The 23,718-nt window shown below is 42.8% G+C and overlaps 1 protein-coding gene across 1 annotated transcript in view; it reads right to left on the reverse strand.

Moving 5' to 3' along the window:
• The window catches only part of LOC117995157 (leucyl-cystinyl aminopeptidase-like), a 32,241-nt gene that overhangs the window by 3,504 nt on the left and 5,019 nt on the right, over window positions 1–23,718 (reverse strand). Inside the window, exons 5-26 of the mRNA XM_069508358.1 lie at window positions 23,603–23,684; window positions 23,100–23,221; window positions 22,365–22,537; window positions 21,402–21,508; window positions 20,643–20,823; window positions 19,936–20,132; window positions 19,156–19,235; window positions 17,375–17,487; window positions 16,931–17,088; window positions 15,695–15,788; window positions 13,861–13,967; window positions 12,507–12,644; window positions 11,502–11,605; window positions 8,363–8,591; window positions 6,755–6,843; window positions 4,286–4,383; window positions 3,328–3,466; window positions 2,879–3,068; window positions 2,177–2,303; window positions 1,571–1,728; window positions 735–821; window positions 14–122 (exon numbers count right to left, since the gene is read on the reverse strand). Of these exons, the coding sequence (XP_069364459.1) occupies window positions 14–122; window positions 735–821; window positions 1,571–1,728; window positions 2,177–2,303; window positions 2,879–3,068; window positions 3,328–3,466; window positions 4,286–4,383; window positions 6,755–6,843; window positions 8,363–8,591; window positions 11,502–11,605; window positions 12,507–12,644; window positions 13,861–13,967; window positions 15,695–15,788; window positions 16,931–17,088; window positions 17,375–17,487; window positions 19,156–19,235; window positions 19,936–20,132; window positions 20,643–20,823; window positions 21,402–21,508; window positions 22,365–22,537; window positions 23,100–23,221; window positions 23,603–23,684 (2,882 nt within the window). The remainder of the gene's footprint in view (window positions 1–13; window positions 123–734; window positions 822–1,570; window positions 1,729–2,176; window positions 2,304–2,878; window positions 3,069–3,327; window positions 3,467–4,285; window positions 4,384–6,754; window positions 6,844–8,362; window positions 8,592–11,501; window positions 11,606–12,506; window positions 12,645–13,860; window positions 13,968–15,694; window positions 15,789–16,930; window positions 17,089–17,374; window positions 17,488–19,155; window positions 19,236–19,935; window positions 20,133–20,642; window positions 20,824–21,401; window positions 21,509–22,364; window positions 22,538–23,099; window positions 23,222–23,602; window positions 23,685–23,718) is intronic.

Here is a 23,718-nt window from a genome sequence, read left to right on the forward strand (position 1 = left end):
TATAAAAACTTACCCTATAATAATCTCCCGGTTGGTGAAGGCACCTCGCGGCCGCTTGTAAGGCGGAGGGCGGCAGAGGCGCCATTTGCAGTATCCGCCATATCCCCGCCGCGCCGCGCCATCTAACGGTCAAAAAAATAGTACATATTGTAATCTCTACGCTATGTACGATTGAAATAAAACTAAACAAGCGAGGATTTTTGGAAAATTTTGAAAATATTTTTTATCATCACTAAGTAAAAGCTAGAGCTTTGAACTTGTACCAGAGACACTAACTATTTACTCTCAAGTAATCCTCTATGGCGCAGTGGTAAAAGCGCCTTGGTCTTATGAGAGGGAGGTCCCGGGTTCGATTCCTGGCAGGGATTTAGAATTTTATAATTTACTAGATGATGCCCGCGACTTCGTCCGCGTGGATTTAGGTTTTTAAAAATCCCGTGGGAACTCTTTTATTTTCCGAGATAAAAAGTTGCCTATGTCCTTCCCCGGGATGCAAGCTATCGCAGTACCAAATTTCGTCAAAATCGGTTGAAGAGATGGGCCGTGAAAGGCTAGCAGACAGACAGACAGACAGACGGACAGACAGACACACTTTCACATTTATAATATTAGTATGGATTTAGATTGCAGTCAAGGGCTAACTTGTATCTGTATAAAAAAAAACCGCATAGTTAACTGTTTTTATGGTATAAGTATCAAAACGAACGCGTCGTCGTACAACTAAGTGTTGGTACCTGCACACTCCCGCGCATAAGGCCGTCACCCACGTCTTCCACTCGCGGCCTCGCTGCGCCTCGCTCGACAGCACCGTGTATGCGAACCTTAAATACAAGAATAAACGTACTTTTAGATTTTTTAGGGTTCCGTACTCAAAAGATCTGTAAAACAAAATTGTAATCCTATTTAGCCTTATTTTCAGTCTGTTTATTATGTAAAATTATATTGTATGTATCGCTGTTGATTGCAAATAAACGAATAAAATAAAATAAAAATCTATAGGGTACCTACTTCCCGTTGATCTAGAATCATGAAATTTGGCAGGTAGTAAAGAAATAGCTCTGAAAACAGTAAATTTGTGGTTACATCACAAAAAAAAATGTTTTCATAAACAAAAAAATAATTAGTACTTAGGTATTTTCAATTTTCAAAGTAAGATAACTGTACCACGTGGGGTATCATAATATGAACCTGTATACATTCCAAAAACATAATAATTTAAAATATATAGGTTTTTTTTTTTTTTTTTATTATTAACACACAAGAAAATTTACATATAATAGGTAGTACGCATTGTAAAAAAACCACAGAGGTTTGACCCTCAATGCGTACGTCTGCGCATTACATCATGCCTACTTAGTCATAAAACAAAATTAGAAATAATACTATTACTATATTATAATATAATAACTTAATGTTAAAAACAAAGAACATATAATACATATACATATATACACATATATGTATATACATACATATATGGATATACACACATGCACATACACATATATTTTAACAGGTGACATTATTATTTAGGTACTTAAATATGAAATATATCATTGTATAGTCATACCTGTACAACAGCCAGTCGTCAACTGGCGAGCTGAGTGCCGCCAGAAGGGCCGCGTGCGAGTACAGCGGCCGAGCGGCGGCGTGCGAGGCGAGCAGCGCGCCCCAGCACGCTTGCCACGCCAGCTCGCCATGCTTCCTCACGCCTGCCGTGAACGTGGCCTGGAACAACGACAAAACCCAATGCTATTATACTCGTACCATCATTTAAATATATGTCGGAATTGGGCCTGCTGCCTTCATAAAAATGACGATGATGATGATTAACCGGATAAGTCAGGATTACAACATATTAGATTAACCGAATATTTATTAATAATAATACGCACTACGAGAGACAACACGAGCTACCCTCAACAATAACTATAGCAACCTTCATTTTATAAGACATAACAACAACGTCTTCCTATGACTAGACAACCCAAACTAACACTACCTAGGTCCCTACCTACACCGGCTCCTCCATCCCCATACCGAGATTTTATTGTCTCACAACAACGGTGGGAACGATGACGTAATGTTTAATAAGCAATCTGTTTACGATTAAATCATGTCCCTGCCGACGTATATATGCGTAAGCGCATTTCCCAGCGATAAAAAAAGAGCTTACCTCTTGGTAAATCTCAGGAATGGTCTCATTGTCGTTGAGCCACGCGTCAAACAACTCAAGCGCCTGCTCCGTCACGTTCTCATTGCCCCACTCTACTCCCGCCGTCAGCAGCGCACCACTCAGCCACCTGAACAAAAAACCCAAGTATTGTGGCGGACTCCACATTCAACACTGGCGCACAACTGTGGGGTAGTGAGTGTGACTCCAGCCTCAACATATTACACAGAATGCAAAATACAATTTTACGTTCGATCGCTAACTCGCCGTTGTTACAACAAACTAGCTGATCCTAGAGAAGGCTCTTCATTGAGGACTACCCGAGACGCCTTAAGAGAAAATGTATTCTTGACCTCGCTTCTTGATAGGCAATAAAAAGTTGAGTGCTGGCTCCTAAAGAGGAGCAGCCGTTACAAAACAATAACCTGCACCTAATTTGCTAAAATTCCACGGACTGATCGCAAATCACACTGAAAAAAAACATTCAAACACTAAATGACGCCACTCAAACTGTGTGCTCGAGCCTCAAGTATAATAATTGGGAGATCTTCTTTCAGAACACTGTTAAGGCCGGGGGCCCAGATGGTCCATCGTTGTATTTTGTAACTTGTGAATAGTGGTGATAAAACTTCATAAGCGCGATTAAGAATGTATGGAGAGACTGTAGACTCTGTGGCAACATGATGGCCGTGTCGGTATACTCACAGCTGGTCTTCATTCACCGCCGCCTCCTGCAAGTCCTGGCCGCTGTACAGAGGCAGTCGCGGCGGCAGCGTGCTGAGCAGGGCCAGCACACGAGGGCCCGATGCGGACACTTGCAGCAGTTCCCTCCACCACGACAGGTGGCCCACGACCACGCGCCACACTGCCCAGTGGCGCTCGGTTGTTAAATGAGCTAGAAATAAAGGTTTCCCATTAAATGCTCGATTCTAATAAGCATACGAGCAGAACGAGCGCGAATATTTTTAGCATGATGTGAAAAAATTGAGGTTTGATCTTAGACATCTTAGTAACTAAGTCAAAAAAATTTTTACTGAAGAGACAGACCACTTAGCATCAAAAGGTAATCAGTTAATAAATCAATGTCTGGCAGCCACGCGCGCCACTCTCATACAATGTGCCTCCACGCACTGATAGAGAGATGAACCACTCACCAGCAGCCGCTATAGCCCTGCTGGCGGGCAGCCGACCAGCCCGGCTCAGCACGAAGGCGTCATCCAGCAGCAACGCGCGCTCCGCAGGGGCTCCGCTCTCGTACAGAGCTGCCGCCCTTTGCGCCGCCGCCTCCGCCGACTGCATAATAAAATACCCTTTCGTAAATCATTTATCAATACTTAAACGGTAGCTTCAGAAATCTGCTAAGGCAGCTGCTTCAACATACGACAAAACTGTAATCTCGGGCCCCAGATGCGACGAGATATAGCGCTTGATAGATTTGGGTGTTCTGGGTCCTCGACTTGGGTTTCTGGATCTTTTTAACCATTCAAATGGGTCGTGACGCCTTTGAATGGGGATAGGTGAATGCCTGCTGCAAACAATTATGATGGGTAAAATATCTGGAAAAAATAGGGATGGGAAGAAGGAAGAAGTCATGGCTACGTAACATAAGGGAGTGGACTGCCATAAAAACAGTCGGAGAACTTTTCCGTCTTTTTTTAAATAGAGTTAAATGATTACCTCTGTCCATGAACATTTGCAGCACCAGAGGAACCGGCGATGCGTTGCCGGCCTTTTAGGAATTTGTTGGTTCGCCCCTTGAATAACCCCATGTTGTAATCTAGTGGGAACACCACCGATGGGAGTTGGTTCCACAGTTTCCACAGTGGGACAACGGACGGTCGAAGTGCACCAGACACCTAGGTGGTGAGGGTGCGGTTGTAGAAAAAAGAGGGTGGAATGAGGTCAAAAAGCTATTCAGAGCACTCCTCATTATAAAAGCGATAGAATACGCATAGAGAGCTAATGTCTCTGCGGTGCTCCAGGCTTCCCAACGAGCCGGTTAGTTTGGGATCGCCTAGCCATGGACAAGGAGAAGTTTAAACAACTGACTCCTGATCTTCAGTAATGGAGAGGCACTTGAAGAAAGAAGAAGAAGATGATCTATATCCTCACCTCTCCAGCGCTTCTGTCCTGCGGCGCGACCCGGTACAGCCCGCGGGCACCCACGTTGTATCGCACCCACGTGTGCTTGCCCAACTCCGGGATAACCACTGAAACAGATTGACTAAGTTTATCATATTTTTCGTCACCTGGTTCATGGCCCATGGGTGATTTATATGATATTCTCTTATCAATTTATAGCGCTTTATTCCTGTCAGTCTATCGGGTAAAATGACACAAAACTTCACTAATAAGTTACTGTTTTAATAAATTCTTTCCAAAAGTTATAAACACAAATAAGATGGCTCTCTTGACGATACGATTAAATATATAAATATAATAATAGCTCTTGCCACCATAGATATTCCTGCACTCATTGAGCCGGCAGGGATTAGTCGGGATGATGGCAAGAGACCTGATGGATTGACGCTGGTTCCCTGGGAACGGGGACGGGCGCTAATGTGGGACGCAACTTGCGTTGACACATTGGCCCCGTGTCATATCAGGAAGACAGCATCAAAACCGGGAGCCGCAGCAGAAACAGCTCAAAACGGCAAGCGGCGCAAGTATGCCTCTCTTATAGAGAGTTACATTTTTGTGCCGTTTGCCGTGGAGACCCTGGGGCCATGGAGTCTTAGTGCTAAAAAAAATTTACGAGACATTTCACCGCGATTAATAGCCTCGTCTGGTGACAGAAGGGCTGGCTCATTTTTTGCGCAACGGATCAGCCTGGCTGTCCAGCGCGGAAATTCAGCCAGTATTCTTAGCACCATTCGACGCGGGCATGATTTATATTGTAATTAGATAAGGCTAGCTTTAAGTTTTATTGTAATATTTTCATTAAAAACACAAATATAAGATATATAAGCTAGGTAGGTCCAGTATACTCGGCGGTGGGGAAGCAACTGGCGGCTCGCTCTAAGTCTTACGACAAGCCAATATATCCAAATGCTAATGTCAGCAGGTCCCCTACAGTAAGTACAGTCATCATCATCATGATCAACCCATAGCCGGCTCACTACAGAGCACGGCGGAGTGATTTCGTATCTCGCGACAGGCTTGCGACAAATAAATAAAATCTCGCGATCATTGCTATCAAACGTCCGGCTAGAGAGAGACAGCAATAGCCACAAAGCAAAATAAGAAGAAGAGAGACAGCAAATTATTATTATTATTTTTTTTTTATTCAGATACAAGTTAGCCCTTGACTGCAATCTCACCTGATGGTAAGTGATGATGCAGTCTAAGATGATAGCGGGCTAACCTGGAAGGCGTATGGCAGTTTTTATTAAACCCATACCCCTTTGGTTTCTACACGGCATCGTACCGGAACGCTAAATCGCTTGGCGGCACGGCTTTGCCGGTAGGGTGGTAACTAGCCACGACCGAAGCCTCCCACCAGACCAGACCAGAAATTTAGAAATTATAAAATTCCAAACCCCTGCCAGGAATCGAACCCGGGACCTCCCACTATTAAGACCACAGCGCTCACCACTGCGCCAGGGAGGTCGTCAAATTATTTATTTAAGCATTGTTGTGTACACATATTAAGGGTTACCGCGTAGATCTTAATCTATTGTTTTTTATTTTTATTTGGTCCATTGATAGCTAAAACCTGTTTTGTGTGCCTTTATAATAAAATAAATAAAATAAATGAACTATCGCATTGCTACTGCTGTCGCTACTGCAACGTGTTACATAATCAAACCGCGGGTCTCCTCTCAAAGTGAGAAGGGATCTGGCCATTGTCTACCACGCTGGCCAGGTGCGGATTGGCAGACTTCACACACCTTTGAGAACATTATAGAGAACTCTCAGGCATGCAGGTTTCCTCACGATGTTTTCCTTCACCGTTAAAGCGAGTGATATTTTATTACTTAAATAGAATAGAATAGAATAGAATAAATTTTATTGCATTAACTGTGTAGGTACATTAGGTGTTATACTTGTTATAAAGTTCTAACAGTTTGCCACTTTGTGGCGTGCAATACTGGTTACATACAATATTTTTAAATATTACAATTTTTAACTATTTTGTTTACTAAACTAAAAAACACATCCTAGGTACTTACATACTACACTTACATCAATAATTTTCATAAAAATACTCATTAATATTATAAAAGGCCTTACTAATTAACCAATTTCTTAAATTATTTTTAAAACGCACATAACTCAAAAGTCAGAGGTGCGTGCCCGGGATCGAACCCCGACCTCCGATTAGAAGGACGGACGTCCTAACCACTAGGCTACCACAGCTAAATAGAAAATTATTCATCATCAAAATTATTCATCGTGGTAGATGCATCCGACTATTCGTAAGTGCTTGTAAAAGTTTATACGAATAAAAAAGATTTTTTATTTTATTTTTATTTTATCATCAAAAAAATTGTTTTCAAAGCTCTTTTTTAGGGTTTTTCTTTATATTATTTATTAGCTTATGCTCGCGACTTCGTTCGTTCTGTAACAATTTTTACTTACTTTCCGTTTCATTCATCCACACGAGGTAGGTGACGTTTTCGGACCACCTCGAGTTTTTCTTAGTTTCATTAGTATTCACAATGTCGTACCTATAAACAAACCAAATTTATTTTTAACTAGCTGACCCGCCCCGGCTTCGCTCGGGTGAAGTATTTCGGACTGGGAGTGTCATCGTGAAGCCGTTGCTTGATATCTAAAATATCAATTCACTATCAGAAATTCTAAAATCCCCACGATTTAGGACTTTAGTACTTTGCAGCATCAGGATTAAGGAGTTGAATCCAGAATTTTTTATGTGACCACAACGAAAACTTTTTTGTTGATTTAAAAAAAATATTTGCAAATCGGTCCAGAAACCTCGAAAAAATCGATGTAGAAAAAAGAACCACCTCCTTTTTGACAGTCGGTTAAAAACCGATGACCTTGAAATATTTACGGAACAATCTTTAAAATATCCCCTTTCTAACAAAAAAAGAATGAATGAAATCGGACGACGCGTTAATGAATTACAACTCAGTATACATTTTAACTTTCATCCCCTCTCCTACGGGAACCATGCTGAATTTCGGGATAAAAAGTATCCTATATCATAGTATGACCTCAAATCGTACCAAGTTTCATTGGAATCCATTCAGTAGTTTCAGCGTGATGCGCGGCCGTGATACAGACAGACAGACAGATAGACAGACAGACAGACAGACAGACAGACAGACAGACAAAAATGAAAAAAAAAAACAGTTTTGGGTTCAGTATCGATTATAAAGTGCCCTCGAAAAAAAAATTTCAAAATATCTTCAATGTACAGAATTTGACCTGTTACAGTTTTATTATAAGTATTGATGATTTTAAAAACATATCAAAAAAACCGGCCAAGCGAGTCAGACTCGCGCAACGAGGATTCCGTACTACCATCGTATTTTCAACATCTCGACATTTTGTACGATAAATCAAAAACTATTATACTTAATACTTAATAAAAATAAATAAAAATCTGTTTTAGAATGTACAAGTAAATCTCTTTTATATATGATACCCCACTTGGTATTGTAATATAACTTTGAAAGTTGAAAATAGCAATATTAGACCAAAATTTAATTTTTATTGTGTGACCACAAATTCACGGTTTTCAGATTTTTCCCCGAATGTCTGCTATTAAGATCTATCTACCTGCCAAATTTCATGATTCTAGGTTAACGGGAAGTACCCTATAGATTTTTTGACACACCGACAGACAGACAGACAGACGGATAGACAGACACAGACAGACAACAAAGTGATCCTATAAGGGTTCCGTTTTTCCTTTTGAGGTACGGAACCCTAAAATCACGTCAATCCGTTGCTCCGTTGCGACGTGATTGAAGGACAAACCAACAAACAAACACACTTTCGCATTTATAATATGGGTAGTGAACTCATTGAAGTTTCAAGAAGAAAAATTCAAACCGCAATTTCACCCCCTTAGGGGTAGAATTTTCAAAAACCCTTTCTTAGCGGCGGCGTTCCGTCCAGTAGTTTAAGCTGTGCGTTTATAGCTCAGTCAGTCAGTCAGTCACCTTTTACTTTTATATATTTAGATATTTTTGTTGTATGAGAAATAAATTTTCTTACCATGTCTCAACATGTACGTTCTCCGAAACATTCTTCCAAAACTTGGTGAATTTCTCCAGTTCTTCGTTATCCCGCTCCAGAGGCCCGACGGAGAATGTGACCGGTATTACCCACTTGGGCGTGGGCGGCGCTTTGGTGGTTTTGACGGTGGGCTTCTTGGTGGTTGTGGTCGGAACGGAAGTCGTTGTGGTGGCGTTTATGTCTTCTTCCATGATTTCCGTGAAGTTTTCTACAAAATAGACAATTCATCATGATCAACCCATCGCCGGCTCACTACAGAGCACGGGTCTCCTCTCAGAGTGAGAACGGTTTTGGTCATAGTCTACCACGCTGGCCATGTGCGGATTGGTAGACTTCACACACCTTTGAGAACATTATGGAGAACTCTCAGGCATGCAGGTTTCCTCACGATGTTTTTCTTCACCGTTAAAGCAAGTGATATTTAATAAATTAAAACGCACAGAACTCTGAAAAGTTAGAGGTGCGTGCTCGGGATCGAACCCCCGACCTCCGAGTATAAAAACATTCCATCCCACCGCTGCCACTACGTTATGAAACGAGGCTGATTTATCCACCACTAACTTTATTTTATGCATACCGACGACCTCCCTGGCGCAGTGGTGAGCGCTGTGGTCTTAATAGTGGGAGGTCCCGGGTTCGATTCCTGGCAGGGATTTGGAATTTTATAATTTCTTAATTTCTGGTCTGGTCTGGTGGGAGGCTTCGGCCGTGGCTAGTTACCACCCTACCGGCAAAGCCGTGCCGCCAAGCGATTTAGCGTTCCGGTACGATGTCGTGTAGAAACCAAAGGGGTATGGGTTTAATAAAAACTGCCATACCCCTTCCAGGTTAGCCCGCTATCATCTTAGACTGCATCATCACTTACCACCAGGTGAGATTGCAGACAAGGGCTAACTTGTATCTGAATAAAAAAAAAAAAAAAAACCGTCGTCCGTCATGTGTTAAGTGATTTTTTTTAATGTAATTACTAATTAGCTTTTAATAACTTTGCATGTACACGCTTTGGTTCAGACTGTTAGTGTATATTGGGGCCGATTCTCTAGTACACAATCTCTAAACTAAACTAAATTAACAGGTCTAAATCTAGTGCTATCCTTTTCCGCAAGCAACATTATGAAAGGGATAGCAATAGATTTAGACGTGATATTTTAGTTTAGTTTAGAGATTGTGTATAAAGGAATTAGCCACAATGGGGCCGATTCTCTTGTACACAATCTCTAAACTAAACTAAATTACCAAGTCTAAATCTAGTGCTATCCTTTTCCGCAAGCATCGTTATGAAAGGTATAGCAATAGCTTTAGACGTGCCATTTTAGTTTAGTTTAGAAATTGTGTACAACGGAATTAGCCACATTGTTTAGTTTATCTTAGAGCCTCGATGCCCGTTGCACTATTGTCGTACCTACTCCTAGCACAAGCCTGACGCTTAGTTGGAGAGGAAAGGGGAATATTAGTCATTTAACATGGCTAATATTCTTTAAAAAAAATTGTTAAAAAAAAAAATGTACTATAATATAATTATTACACTACAGTAGGGTAGAGCAGAAATCTTTGCCGTTGTACCTCACTTGGATTTTCACCCACTGCGCACGTTCAACGTCTGTGACGTGAACTATAAACACGTTGACATGACTTACCCGGTTCAAAGAATAGTAGTTTATCTTAGAGCCCCGATGCCCGTTGCACTATTGTCGTACCTACTCCTAGCACAAGCCTGACGCTTAGTTGGAGAGGAAAGGGGAATATTAGTCATTTAACATGGCTAATATTCTTTAAAAAAAAAATTGTTAAAAAAAATATGTACTATAATATAATTATTACACTATAGTAGGGTAGAGCAGAAATCTTTGCCGTTGTACCTTACTTGGATTTTCACCCACTGCGCACGTTCAACGTCTGTGACGTGAACTATAAACACGTTGACATGACTTACCCGGTTCAAAGAATAGTAGTTTATCTTAGAGCCCCGATGCCCGTTGCACTATTGTCGTACCTACTCCTAGCACAAGCCTGACGCTTAGTTGGAGAGGAAAGGGGAATATTAGTCATTTAACATGGCTAATATTCTTTAAAAAAAAATTTGTTAAAAAAAAAATGTACTATAATATAATTATTACACTACAGTAGGGTAGAGCAGAAATCTTTGCCGTTGTACCTCACTTGAATTTTCACCCACTGCGCACGTTCAACGTCTGTGACGTGAACTATAAACACGTTGACATGACTTACCCGGTTCAAAGAATAGTAGTTTATCTTAGAGCCCCGATGCCCGTTGCACTATTGTCGTACCTACTCCTAGCACAAGCCTGACGCTTAGTTGGAGAGGAAAGGGGAATATTAGTCATTTAACATGGCTAATATTCTTTAAAAAAAAAATTGTTAAAAAAAAATATGTACTATAATATAATTATTACACTATAGTAGGGTAGAGCAGAAATCTTTGCCGTTGTACCTTACTTGGATTTTCACCCACTGCGCACGTTCAACGTCTGTGACGTGAACTATAAACACGTTGACATGACTTACCCGGTTCAAAGAATAGTAGTTTATCTTAGAGCCCCGATGCCCGTTGCACTATTGTCGTACCTACTCCTAGCACAAGCCTGACGCTTAGTTGGAGAGGAAAGGGGAATATTAGTCATTTAACATGGCTAATATTCTTTAAAAAAAAATTTGTTAAAAAAAAAATGTACTATAATATAATTATTACACTACAGTAGGGTAGAGCAGAAATCTTTGCCGTTGTACCTTACTTGGATTTTCACCCACTGCGCACGTTCAACGTTTGTGACGTGAACTATAAACACGTTGACATGACTTACCCGGTTCAAAGAATAGTAGTTTATCTTAGAGCCCCGATGCCCGTTGCACTATTGTCGTACCTACTCCTAGCACAAGCCTGACGCTTAGTTGGAGAGGAAAGGGGAATATTAGTCATTTAACATGGCTAATATTCTTTAAAAAAAAAATTGTTAAAAAAAATATGTACTATAATATAATTATTACACTACAGTAGGGTAGAGCAGAAATCTTTGCCGTTGTACCTCACTTGGATTTTCACCCACTGCGCACGTTCAACGTCTGTGACGTGAACTATAAACACGTTGACATGACTTACCCGGTTCAAAGAACAGTTCATCGAGTTCCGTACGCAGCTCCAACGTGAGGAGGTGGTTCAACATCGGAGGCTCAGGGTCGGGAGGATCCGCAGACATAACGAATCTGAAAATAATATTTAAAAAATTTTTACGAGACATTTCACCGCGATTAATAGCCTCAACTGGTGACAGAAGGGCTGGCTCATTTTTTGCGCAGCGGATCAGCCTGGCTGTCCAGCGCGGAAATGCAGCCAGTATTCTTGGCACCATTCCACGCGGTCATGATTTATATAGTAATTAGATAAGGCTGGCCAAAAAAAAATTATTAATCTAAATCTATATATATAAAAGGAAAAGGTGACTGACTGACTGATCTATCAACGCACAGCTCAAACTACTGGACGGATCGGGCTGAAATTCGGCATGCAGATAGCTATTATGACGTCGGCATCCGTTAAGAAAGGATTTTTGAAAATTCAACTCCTAAGGGGGTGAAATAGGGGTTTGAAATTTTGTAGTCCACGCGGACGAAGTCGCGAGCATAAGCTAGTATATTATAAAGGAAAAGGTGACTGACTGACTGACTGATCTATCAACGCACAGCTCAAACTACTGGACAGATCGGGCTGAAATTTAGCATGCAGATAGTTATTATGATGTGGGCAATGGGTATCCGCTAAGAAAGGATTTTCCTTAAGGGGGTGAAATAGGTGGTTGAAATTTGTGTAGTCCACGCGGACGAAGTCGCGAGCAGTGTATAACTGTTATTCAATTTTGATCGCGTGCCCACTAGAGGGCGCCACGGTATTGACTATTTAATACTCGCAGGCACTACAGTGCGACAAGGGTCTCTGGGCACATGAATGACATTGACAGGGGGGCGCTGTTGGAGAACAAAGGCTTAGAATATTCAAACAAGAATAAAGGGGACACTTGACGGCAACGTTAGTTCCAATTTTCGCCACGCGCCAAGATAGCCTTGTCTCATTGTACATGGGCCAAGCTGACCCTGAATATAAGCTTACCTCTCCTGCTTCAACACAACGTCAGTCCCAGAGGTCTTGGCACAGAGTAGCGGGTACCCCGGCCTCTCACACCAGCCGTCCCACGCGTGCGCAGGCGCCTCGTCCGTGCCGTCGTGCTGGAGGGCTCGCCAGAGGTCCCTGGTGAAGAGTAATTCAAAATTAGTTGATTAATTAAAAGAAGAAAACGTTGTTAGCGCTGGCGGAGCGATGGTCGCGCAACAGTCGCGCGAGCGCCGCGCGACCCGCGTTCTGTCTCGCCACCTCTATCGCCGCACCCTGAGTTACATATTTGCCATGTTACCTGGCATCTGCGCTGGCGGAGCGATGGTCGCGCAACAGTCGCGCGAGCGCCGCGCGACCCGCGTTCTGTCTCGCCACCTCTATCGCCGCACCCTGAGTTACATATTTGCCATGTTACCTGGCATCTGCGCTGGCGGAGCGATGGTCGCGCAACAGTCGCGCGAGCGCCGCGCGACCCGCGTTCTGTCTCGCCACCTCTATCGCCGCACCCTGAGTTACATATTTGCCATGTTACCTGGCATCTGCGCTGGCGGAGCGATGGTCGCGCAACAGTCGCGCGAGCGCCGCGCGACCCGCGTTCTGTCTCGCCACCTCTATCGCCGCACCCTGAGTTACATATTTGCCATGTTACCTGGCATCTGCGCTGGCGGAGCGATGGTCGCGCAACAGTCGCGCGAGCGCCGCGCGACCCGCGTTCTGTCTCGCCACCTCTATCGCCGCACCCTGAGTTACATATTTGCCATGTTACCTGGCATCTGCGCTGGCGGAGCGATGGTCGCGCAACAGTCGCGCGAGCGCCGCGCGACCCGCGTTCTGTCTCGCCACCTCTATCGCCGCACCCTGAGTTACATATTTGCCATGTTACCTGGCATCTGCGCTGGCGGAGCGATGGTCGCGCAACAGTCGCGCGAGCGCCGCGCGACCCGCGTTCTGTCTCGCCACCTCTATCGCCGCACCCTGAGTTACATATTTGCCATGTTACCTGGCATCTGCGCTGGCGGAGCGATGGTCGCGCAACAGTCGCGCGAGCGCCGCGCGACCCGCGTTCTGTCTCGCCACCTCTATCGCCGCACCCTGAGTTACATATTTGCCATGTTACCTGGCATCTGCGCTGGCGGAGCGATGGTCGCGCAACAGTCGCGCGAGCGCCGCGCGACCCGCGTTCTGTCTCGCCACCTCTATCGCCGCACCCTGAGTTACATATTTGCCATGTTACCTGGCATCTGCGCTGGCGGAGCGATGGTCGCGCAACAGTCGCGCGAGCGCCGCGCGACCCGCGTTCTGTCTCGCCACCTCTATCGCCGCACCCTGAGTTACATATTTGCCATGTTACCTGGCATCTGCGCTGGCAGAGCGATGGTCACGCAACAGTCGCGCGAGCGCCGCGCGACCCGCCTCCTGTCCCGCCGCCTCTATTGCCATGCTCACTATCGCCGCACCCTGTGTATAGAGTAAAATAATATTATTTTACATTTATCCCATGACTTCATTTGCGAGGACTACACACTTTTTAAAGCCCTATTTTATCCTCTTAAGGGTTGAATTTTGAAAATTCCTTTCTAAGCGAATATTTGCATCACAATAGCTATCTGCATGCCAAGATTTTAGCCCAAGCCAAGCCTCAATAGCTCAACCGGTATAGGAGTGGACTGAAAACCGAAAGGTCGACGGTTCAAACCCCGCCCGTTGCACTATTGTCGTACCTACTCCTAGCACAAGCTTGACGCTTAATTGGAGAGGAAAGGGGAATATTAGTCATTTAAAAAATGGCTAGTATTCTTTTTAAAAAAAGTCCAGTAGTTTGAGCTGTGCATTGAGCCTGCTTGAATCCCGGACACGGATATAGGCTATTAAGTAGGTACTTAATTTTTATAACGGAAAATTCAAGAGTTCCCAGAGGATTTTTAAAAACCTAAATCCACATTGACGAAGTTGCGGGCATCATAATATACCTACTTTTTTTAACAAATATGGCGAGCAAACAAGCAGTCGGGTCACCTGATGTTAAGTGATTACCGCCGCCCATGAACATTTGCAGCACCAGAGGAACCACCAATGCGTTGCCGGCCTTTCAGGAATTAGTTGGTCCGCCACTTGAATAACCCCATGTTGTAATCTAATGGGAACACCGCCGATGGGAGTTGATTCCACAGTTTGCATGTGCGTGGAAAAAAGGATCTGAGAGATGGCTTACATCATGGAGGCGGACGCGTTCTCTAGGTATTTTTAAATCCCAAATCCACGCGAACGAAGTCATGGGCATCATCATCTAGTACAATATCATCATCCCATACATCTTCTTCTTATAGTTTGGGGCTATGCAGATTGCAGGTTCTTGAATACCCTTCCGTCAACCGTCTCTGATCTATTGTGTTCGCCTTCACTTCACACTTCCTCGTCAAATCCTGTGTCCGCCAGATACAGCAGCACTTTTTTGACTGGAATTGAAGTAACATCCTCAGGGTATACGATGTTTGAATCGGCGACGTGTAAATAGTCACTGATCCTGGGTGCGTTTGCGAAATTAATTATAATAATTATACTGCAATAGTATGGAATTAGCGGCGATGGTATGTGCAACAAAAGACCTAGAAAAACAACAAAATAATGCCCAAAACAGATATATACAAGGAAGAAATCACTGACCTGTTCTTATGAAATTCTCCAGGACTCCTTGAATCAGCCTTAGGGATGCGTGAGAGCGTTTCTAGATTTTCGTGCTGGTACCAATGCAAGGCCATAGGTGGCCTGCGCGCGAGCGGATGTTAGCGTGTCGTTTTTCAGACTGCGTTTTTACATATGGCGTTGACAGGTAGAGCACCTATGACGGGAGCGTGTGTGCGCGCGATTTGCCGCGATGCAACACCTATATAGCGTCATCTAGGGAGCTATGAATGAATTAGCTAAAGAAAACGGTACAATGATTCTTTCTAGTAATAGGTGTATTAAACAATATTTTGCGTTATAATTTCCAGGTTTCTCATTGCACAACCAATGTTTCCCTAGGTAAATGCTACGTTTGTACATTAGAGCAGGGCAGAAGCAGATAATGTGCAATGGAGTCTCGACAGACTCGTGGGACAGTCTGCAGATGTCCGAGCCCATGGAGCTTAAGGTTATACATATGTTGTATACACCTTATTTGATCGTCAATAGTTTAAAGCTACCTTATGTAGGGACAGTTCATCAGCAGCTGACTCGATGTCTGCTCGCTCCAGCCTCGGTGACGCAACCGCTCGGACTGAGGTGCTCGAGTCCAGTCTGTGTAACAAGAAATCTTTTTTTACAACAGAATAAAATGTTTTTTTAAAAAAGCAAACGAGCAGGCGAGTCTCCTACAGATATTACTTTTTGGAGAACCAGGGCGACCACCAATGCGATGCCTGATTTTCAGGAAATTATTGATCTGCCCATTGAATAAATGCATGTCCAGTGGGGACACCACCGAAAAGAGTTGGCTGCACAATTTGTATGTGCGTGGAAAAAAGATCTGGCACAACATTTGGTCCACCGTCGAAGAACATACCAGGCACCCAGTTTTTTATTTTTATTTTATTTTATTGGTTTGCCAACAGATAGTACACATATTATAAAATAACAATTACAATTCACAGAGAAAAAATTTAGAGTGTACACCCAATTACTGGCAAACCGGCATGCATTTTAAAAGTTTGCAAGTGCGGGATTACCAGTTAACTTAAAGCTAAAAATACAAATATGAAAAAATAAAAAATAAAAACACTGCAATTTACAATAGTACTAAATATTAAATACTAAATATTACATAAAACAAGAAAAATAAGAAAAATTACGAAGAAGCATACGAGTTTATAATGCTGCATCAATATACTGATGCAGCATTTTTTTGTACTGCTGCAAGGAGAGTGAATGAGGATCTATTAGTTAGTGATTATGAAATTTCTTTCAGCGCGGTTTTATAACTTTTTGGAGTTCCTCATAACAACATGAGTAACACATGGTCTACTTAGTTGTATAGCATCTTGCTCCCTCTTTGCTGGAGCCCCCCCTAGGGCGGGCGCCCTCTGGAGTGCCCAGCAGCCACTGGGCACTCCACCAGCAGGGGGACACCAGACCCCACACACTACTGGGACACAAATACTTACGCTACCAGCTCGTACCAGCTGATAGCCGTCTACTGCTAGATATATTATTTCTCTTGTAGGGACTTCCACACTTCCAGGGTCTTGCAATGGCTCCAGCAGATCATCTGTTCACCTATTGGGGAGTCTTCCAACGCTGCGCTTTCCGGTGCGAAGTCATCATTCTAGCACCTTGGGATTCCAACGACTAGTTCTCCAATCGTTCCCCACTCTTACCACTTCAGTTTCGCAACCCGTTGAGCTATGTCTGTAATTCTTCAACCATACAGTAGAGGATCTCACCTCAGTGCTGGCAACACATGGTCCAGTAGAATAGCATCTTGCTCCCTCTCCGCTGGAGCCCCACCTAGGGCGGGCGCCCTCTCCCCCAGCACTGACGTCAGGGCCTCCAGCAGCCACTGGGCACTCCACCAGCGAGGGGACACCAGACCACCGAACCACTGGTGGGACACCAATAATATAGTACAGTCTTCCATGTAAAAAAACTACAAAGTTAAAAAAAACACTACTTAATAATAATTTCAAATGGATATCCGGTTACGCACTCATCCGATCCGAGTCCGTGAAAATACGTTCCGATGTAGTCATAGAACTATATTTATGGTAGCTTATGAAATAATATGACGTACTTAGATATTTTTTATAGCTCTGTACCTTGTATATATATCGTAGCATTTCGTAAAGTAACTCTTGCTTCTATCTAATAAGTTTCTAATTATCACTCACCTGTTGAGCCAACAATCTGGCGATGACCTTGGTATCACTCAACATGGAAGGTGATAAGGTTATCAGTCCCCAGCCCTCCGAGTACTGGTTGCCGCCTTCCACCACCACGATATCTATGGCGAGACAAAGAAGGTTAATAAAAGTCAGTCGTTCAAAGTTTAAAGTTCCCGACAATAGCTCATTACTTTAAACAGCTTTCCAAAAACTATTTTGAGAAAGCCATTAGACACCCAAACCCCCTAATAGTTGAGGCAGCGACATACACCCCCGACCGAAATGACCCCCCTGACAAAAGGCGCCCTAAGCACGTCCTTAACGATCCCGACGATCAAATCATGACCGACAATGCTCCCTATCTCGTAGGGCTACACAATCCAACCTTATCACAGCGTCTTCGCCGGCGAAGACGAGGTCCCCGATTTCTAACGTCACCCGGACGTGGACTCACGCCACGGCCTCGGGGGCGTACGGACTAACCAACAAAACCGACAACTCCACCCATCCCAACGTCATCCTAAGCCGTGGTCCGAGCCTCACAGGAGGCGCCCTTAGGAGGACGTTGCCCCCCGACCTCTCGAATTATTTCTTCGAGCCCTAGGGCTCACCCCCAGGCGGAGCTTCGCGCTCGCCAACCCCCCCGGTGACGCTGTAGCGGCCAGTAGGGCCTACGCAGCATAGTCAATCCGAAACAACACAAAAAAAAGTTTAAAGTTCAGTCGTCAGCGGACCGCGATAGTGTGAGGTCAGCGACACATAGTTTGGACGGCAATGACCTCCAGTGTTTTAAAATGTTCTAGGTGTGATAGATTTTGAAGGTTTTGGCGTTTATAAAGTACAAAATGAATTTGATAGATGAAGACACCCTCATTAGGATGTAGCACAGCTTTCACTCTGGAGGAAATACGACCAGCGAAGAAACTTCTTTTCGAAGCTCAATCAAAAGTTTGAGAACAAGGAAAATGAGGAGAGGTCAGTGAAAGACCTGGAAGATATTATCGACCTACTCAAGCAGACGAACGCTACAGACCCGAAGCGACTACCTATTTTAGATATACCTACCACTTTCATGTAGAATACTGCAAGTTGATGACGGACTACGCCACTAGTGATTTAGTAAATTAATTCTTTCGTGAACACATTTTAATTTTCTTTTGTGATGTAACCACAAATTCAGGCTTTTCGGATTTTTTCCTTTACTTGTTCTCTATGTCCTACTTACTTGCCAAACATTATTCTAGGTCAACGGGAAGTACCCTATAGGTTTTCTTCACAGACTCAAGAGACGGACAGTGGATCACTTCGTTCCTTTTTAAGGTTCCGTACCTCAAAAGGAAAAACGGAACCCTTATAGGATCACTGTGTTGTCTGTCTGTCTGTCTGTCTGTCAAGAAACCTACAGGGTACTTCCCGTTGACCTAGAATCATGAAATTTGGCAGGTAGGTAGATCTTATAGCTGACATTTGGAGAAAAATCTGAAAACCGTGAATTTAGGGTTAGATCACACAAAAAAAATTAAATTGTGGTCATGAACTAGTAATTAGTATTTTCAACTTTCGAAGTGAGTGACTATATCAAGTTGGGTATCATATGAAAGGTCTTCACCTGTACATTCTAAAACAGATTTATATTTATTTTTATGCGTCATAATGTTTGAATTATCGTGCAAAATGTCGAAAAAATACGACTGTAGTACGGAACCCTCATTGCGCGAACCCCGACTCGCACTTGACCGGTTTTTTTTGCCCTTTGACGTACGGTACCATAAAAATAGAGGACTTACCAAATTTGGGTAGAGGATACGACGTGTTCAGTTCATAGCCGAACAGCTGGATTGTCTTCTGGACCCATTCTAGCAACGGTCTGAAAAACAATGCGTTAAATGACGTCTTCATCATCTCAAACTGGCTGGCCCTGTAATATCATTTTCTTACTCTATGCCTCTACTGCCTTTAGGGGAAATAGGTTGGCATATATTGCGGAGGGAAGAATCAAGAAAGCCATGTCAATTGTCACTAGAAGAATGGTAAATATGCATGTGGAAGGAAAAAAGAGGAGAGGACGACCAAAGACAAGGTGGATGGATTGCGTGAAATAAGATATGCGTGAAAAAGGGGTGGATACGTTGACGGATGACAGAAGTGAGTGGAAGAAGAAGACATGTCGTGCCGACCCCACGTAGCGTGAGATAAGGTCAGGAAGAAGACTCTGTGCCTCTACTGAGCACGAGTCCCCTTTCAAAATGAGAAAGATTTAGCTATAATCATCATGAGGCCAGGTGAAAATGCTTGTGGCAAGTCTGTATGAGCGCTTGCCTCACCTCGAGGCAGCACTTGCCTCGGCCTGAGGCAAACTAAAAATACTGCCCAGTACATATTTGGGTCAAACTGCTCTGTGCGAGCGCTTGCCTCAACTCGAGGCAACACTTGCCTTAACCTGAGACAAGATAAAAATACTTACTGGTAAGCACATAAATATGCTTGTGAAAGATCTGCATCTTATGAGTACTTGCCTCAACCCGAGGCAACGATTGCCTCGACCTGAGGCAAAACACTAGACTCACCCGGACTCATCTAATATGACTTGCTGGTCGCTATACAGGCTGATTTCAGGCGGGGGCAGCACCAGCTCGTCTGGTACTTCAGTGACGTCAGAGGTGTTGGTGGGAAGGGGGGGTGCGGCCCTCCTCTGTAACCTGCACACCGCTAGCGCCATCATGTGGGGGGCCATTGGTGGGGATACGGCGAATTCGTCTTGGAGCTGGATTAAATTATGTAGCATTAAATATTGTAGACACGTATCATAATTTTGGTGTAAAATACCGTATTTAAAATATTTTATTGTTTATTTTTTATTTTATTTTTCATCATCGTCATATTGATGATTTTACAAAACTTTCTTTGTATTTGAAAATGATTACTTAAATTTACATTTTAAACTAATTAGAAAACTGTATTTTTTTTGTAATTTACAGAACTTTTTCCAAACTTACTTACATTCGATATTTACTTACTTTTTACGCCACTAAGTTTGACACGACTAAATAATAGCTGAGGGTTTTATACTAATTACAAAACTGTATTTTTTGTAAATTACAGAACTTTATAGCCACCTTACACTACTTACTTTTTACACGATGTCTTAGTTTGACACGAATAAATACTTAATAGCTGAGGGTTTTATACTATTTACAAAACTGTATTTTGTGTAAATTACAGAACTTTTTAGCTTACTTACTTTTACACGATGTTTGATTCGATTGTTACTTACCAGTCTATGTCCCAAGTAGAAGCCAGCCTCCTCAGTGGCCACTATGGGCATGTTGGTAAGAGAAACGTGGAATCTATCCCTCACTACCGTCAACTTGAAGGTGGCTCGCAGGTGCGGTTCGTCCAAGCATGGAAAAGCTGATCTTGCGTGAGTGAGCCAAAATCGCGAGACTGCGCAACGACTGTTAAATATTTACAGTGCTAAAATATTTTCATTAAACCTGTCTTCTTTATTAAAGGAAAAGGTGACTGACTGAATGACCTGCCCCCCAGTTGTGTAAGAATAACCATTTCATGGCTATCGCAATCGTCAAGAATTCTGCGCTTTGATTGGCTGTGAAAAAATGTAAACAGCGAATCAACCAATCAAAGGGCAGAATTTCTTGACGATTGCGATAGCCATGAAATGGTTATTCTTACACAATTGGGGGGCTGATTGATTAAAAAAGGTTTTTGAAAATTCAAACCCTAAGGGGGTGAAATAGGGGTTTGAAATTTGTAATTTGGAAATATCTAAAGATAGTGGCATCAATACAGCTGTACTATTTGGCGGCCATTATAAATACCTATAATAAAATTCTGAGTTAGGTACTCTCAAGTGGCGTTAAAATGAACTATTACTCCAAATCTATATATATACTTAAAAGGAAAATGTGACTGACTGACTGACTGGCTGACTGATTGACTGATCTATCTGGTCCGTTTTACCCTTTGGGTATGGAACCCCAAAAACAATCAATAGTGATCGGAAGCGACTTACTGTCGATGTGTGCCAGCCAAAAAGAATCCTCGTTGTTTATCACTTCTATCCAGCTTCGTGATGAAGCGAAGACTCAGCGTATAGTTGAACTTCCGTCGGAGCTTTTCCTGAAATAATCAAAACAAGCCGTTACTGTTAAGAGAAGTTTTCCCATATAGTCATCATCATCATCATGATCAACCCATCACCGGCTCACTACAGAGCACGGGCCTCCTCTCGGAGTGAGATGGGTTTTGGCCATAGTCTGCCACACTAGCCATGTGCGGATTGGTAGACTTCACACAGCTTTGAGAACATTATGGACAACTCTCAGACATGCAGGTTTCCTCACGATGTTTTCCTTCACAGTTAAAGCAAGTGATATTTAATTAATTAAAACGCACATAACTCCGAAAAGTAAGAGGTGCGTGCCCGGGATCGAACCCCCGACCTCCGATTAGAAGGCGGACATCCTAACCACTAGGCTATTACAGCTATCCCATATAGTATGCGGCAGAAAACAATAATCGACCTTTAGAAAGAGAGCGATTTTGTAGAGCACTGTCTCTGTCGTTGGGACTGACAAAACGTCACATGGGTATGAGTGACAGAGACAACGCTCTGCAAAGCCGAAATGTCATTCTAAAGGTCTATGTACATTATTTTCTGCCGCGTACTGTACAAACGTAATATATCTATGTATAGTCTGCGACAGGTCGAGATGGCAATCTGGGTATGAGACAGGGAGACGCCCTGCACACCCGCACGTCACCAGCGCTCGCCCGCACTGGGTTAGCGCGGGGACTGTGCGGGGGTGCGGATTAGGTGGTGAGTGCGTCGTATGCTGCATATAGCTAATTAAAAAAATACAAATAGCGAGCAAACAAGCAGGCAGGTCACCTGATGTTAAGTGATTACCGCCACCCATGAACATTTGCAGAATCAGAGAAACTGAAATATTTAGCTAAATATTAGCTAGTTTACCTTAAACTCGATATAAGTCTGGTCTGCAGGCGGGTAGTCCAGGGTCTTCACGACCTTGGGTCCCAAAGACCCCCCAGTCTTGAACAGAGCCCGTTCAGTCACATTCATGTCACGCACGTTGAGGACTACGAAGATCGTGTCACGGTCCACTTTGAAGTCTATTGACACTTCGCCTGAAGAAAAAATATTTATGATCATTATGTCAACCAATCGTTGGTCCACTACTGAGAACTTTCCTCTCAAAATGAGAAGAGTTTACGACCACTATACTGGCCAAATGTGGATTAGTAGACTTTACACATGTAGTGTAACTATCTATATAACGAGCCAACACAAGGAATGCCGGTGCACGGATGTTTTTGATACACCAGAATAGTCAGTAATGTAATATTTAAAATGTATCTTCGTTTTAAAATAAAATAAATAAATAACAAAAACATAATGAAGAACTTTCAGAAATGCAGGTTTCCTCACGACGTTTTTCAAAACATCGTGACTATCATTTAACTAATAATTCAGTTTTGTTCAAAGAAAGTGTAAATCATTACCTTACCTACTGTTTTAAAACAATTTTAAATAAACTTGTAACCAATACATAGCATAAATAAATGATTTGTAATAAAAAGACGAAAAAAGTTCTGTAAATTACAAAAAATGATTTGTAAATGGAATAAATAACTACTGTAAACTGGAATAAGTACTGTACTGTGAAATGTATAGTACTGTGATACGTACCCCTTAGTTCTCCAGTGGTCAAATTGGGATGTAGCCATAAACTATAGTGTTTTGGGATCAAGAAAGTCGGCAACCTCGCGCCGCGCCATGGAAACACCATGCCATTGTTTGCTATTCGTTCTCTGGCGAAGAAAAAATAAAAATCATATCAATTTTTATTCGGTTATAGAAATGTATGTTAGTGTAGGTACTTAGGTATTATGTTACAGTTTCATATTCTGCCGTCTACTTATACCTATCTAAAATAGTTCTTGAGTGACATATCCCCAAAAACGTGGGAATTTTCAACACTAATCTTCCTAGAAAAAATTTTATACGTAGGACCAAAGTTTTTAGTTTGGCCGCAAACTTTTTGGAAATATCAGTTTTTCTAAATTCCCCATTTTTTGGGATAACTCTTAAATATTTTTAAAAGTTACACAAAGAAAACATTGTGATGAGATTATCCTAGTTTCTGATAGGTTAATAAAAGTATAGTTAAGCTATATATTATAGGTACTTACTTATTAGCAGCAGTGGCGTTTTCTTCTGGCCCCGTCGGAGGTTGACCCGGCATTAAGTCAGACTCTGCTAAGCATGGACATTCTACAAAGAAAGGAAAAATATCAAACATTTTGTG

The sequence above is a fragment of the Maniola hyperantus genome, chromosome 28, assembly GCF_902806685.2.
Source record: "Maniola hyperantus chromosome 28, iAphHyp1.2, whole genome shotgun sequence".
In the NCBI taxonomy this organism is placed as follows: Eukaryota; Metazoa; Arthropoda; class Insecta; order Lepidoptera; family Nymphalidae; genus Maniola; species Maniola hyperantus.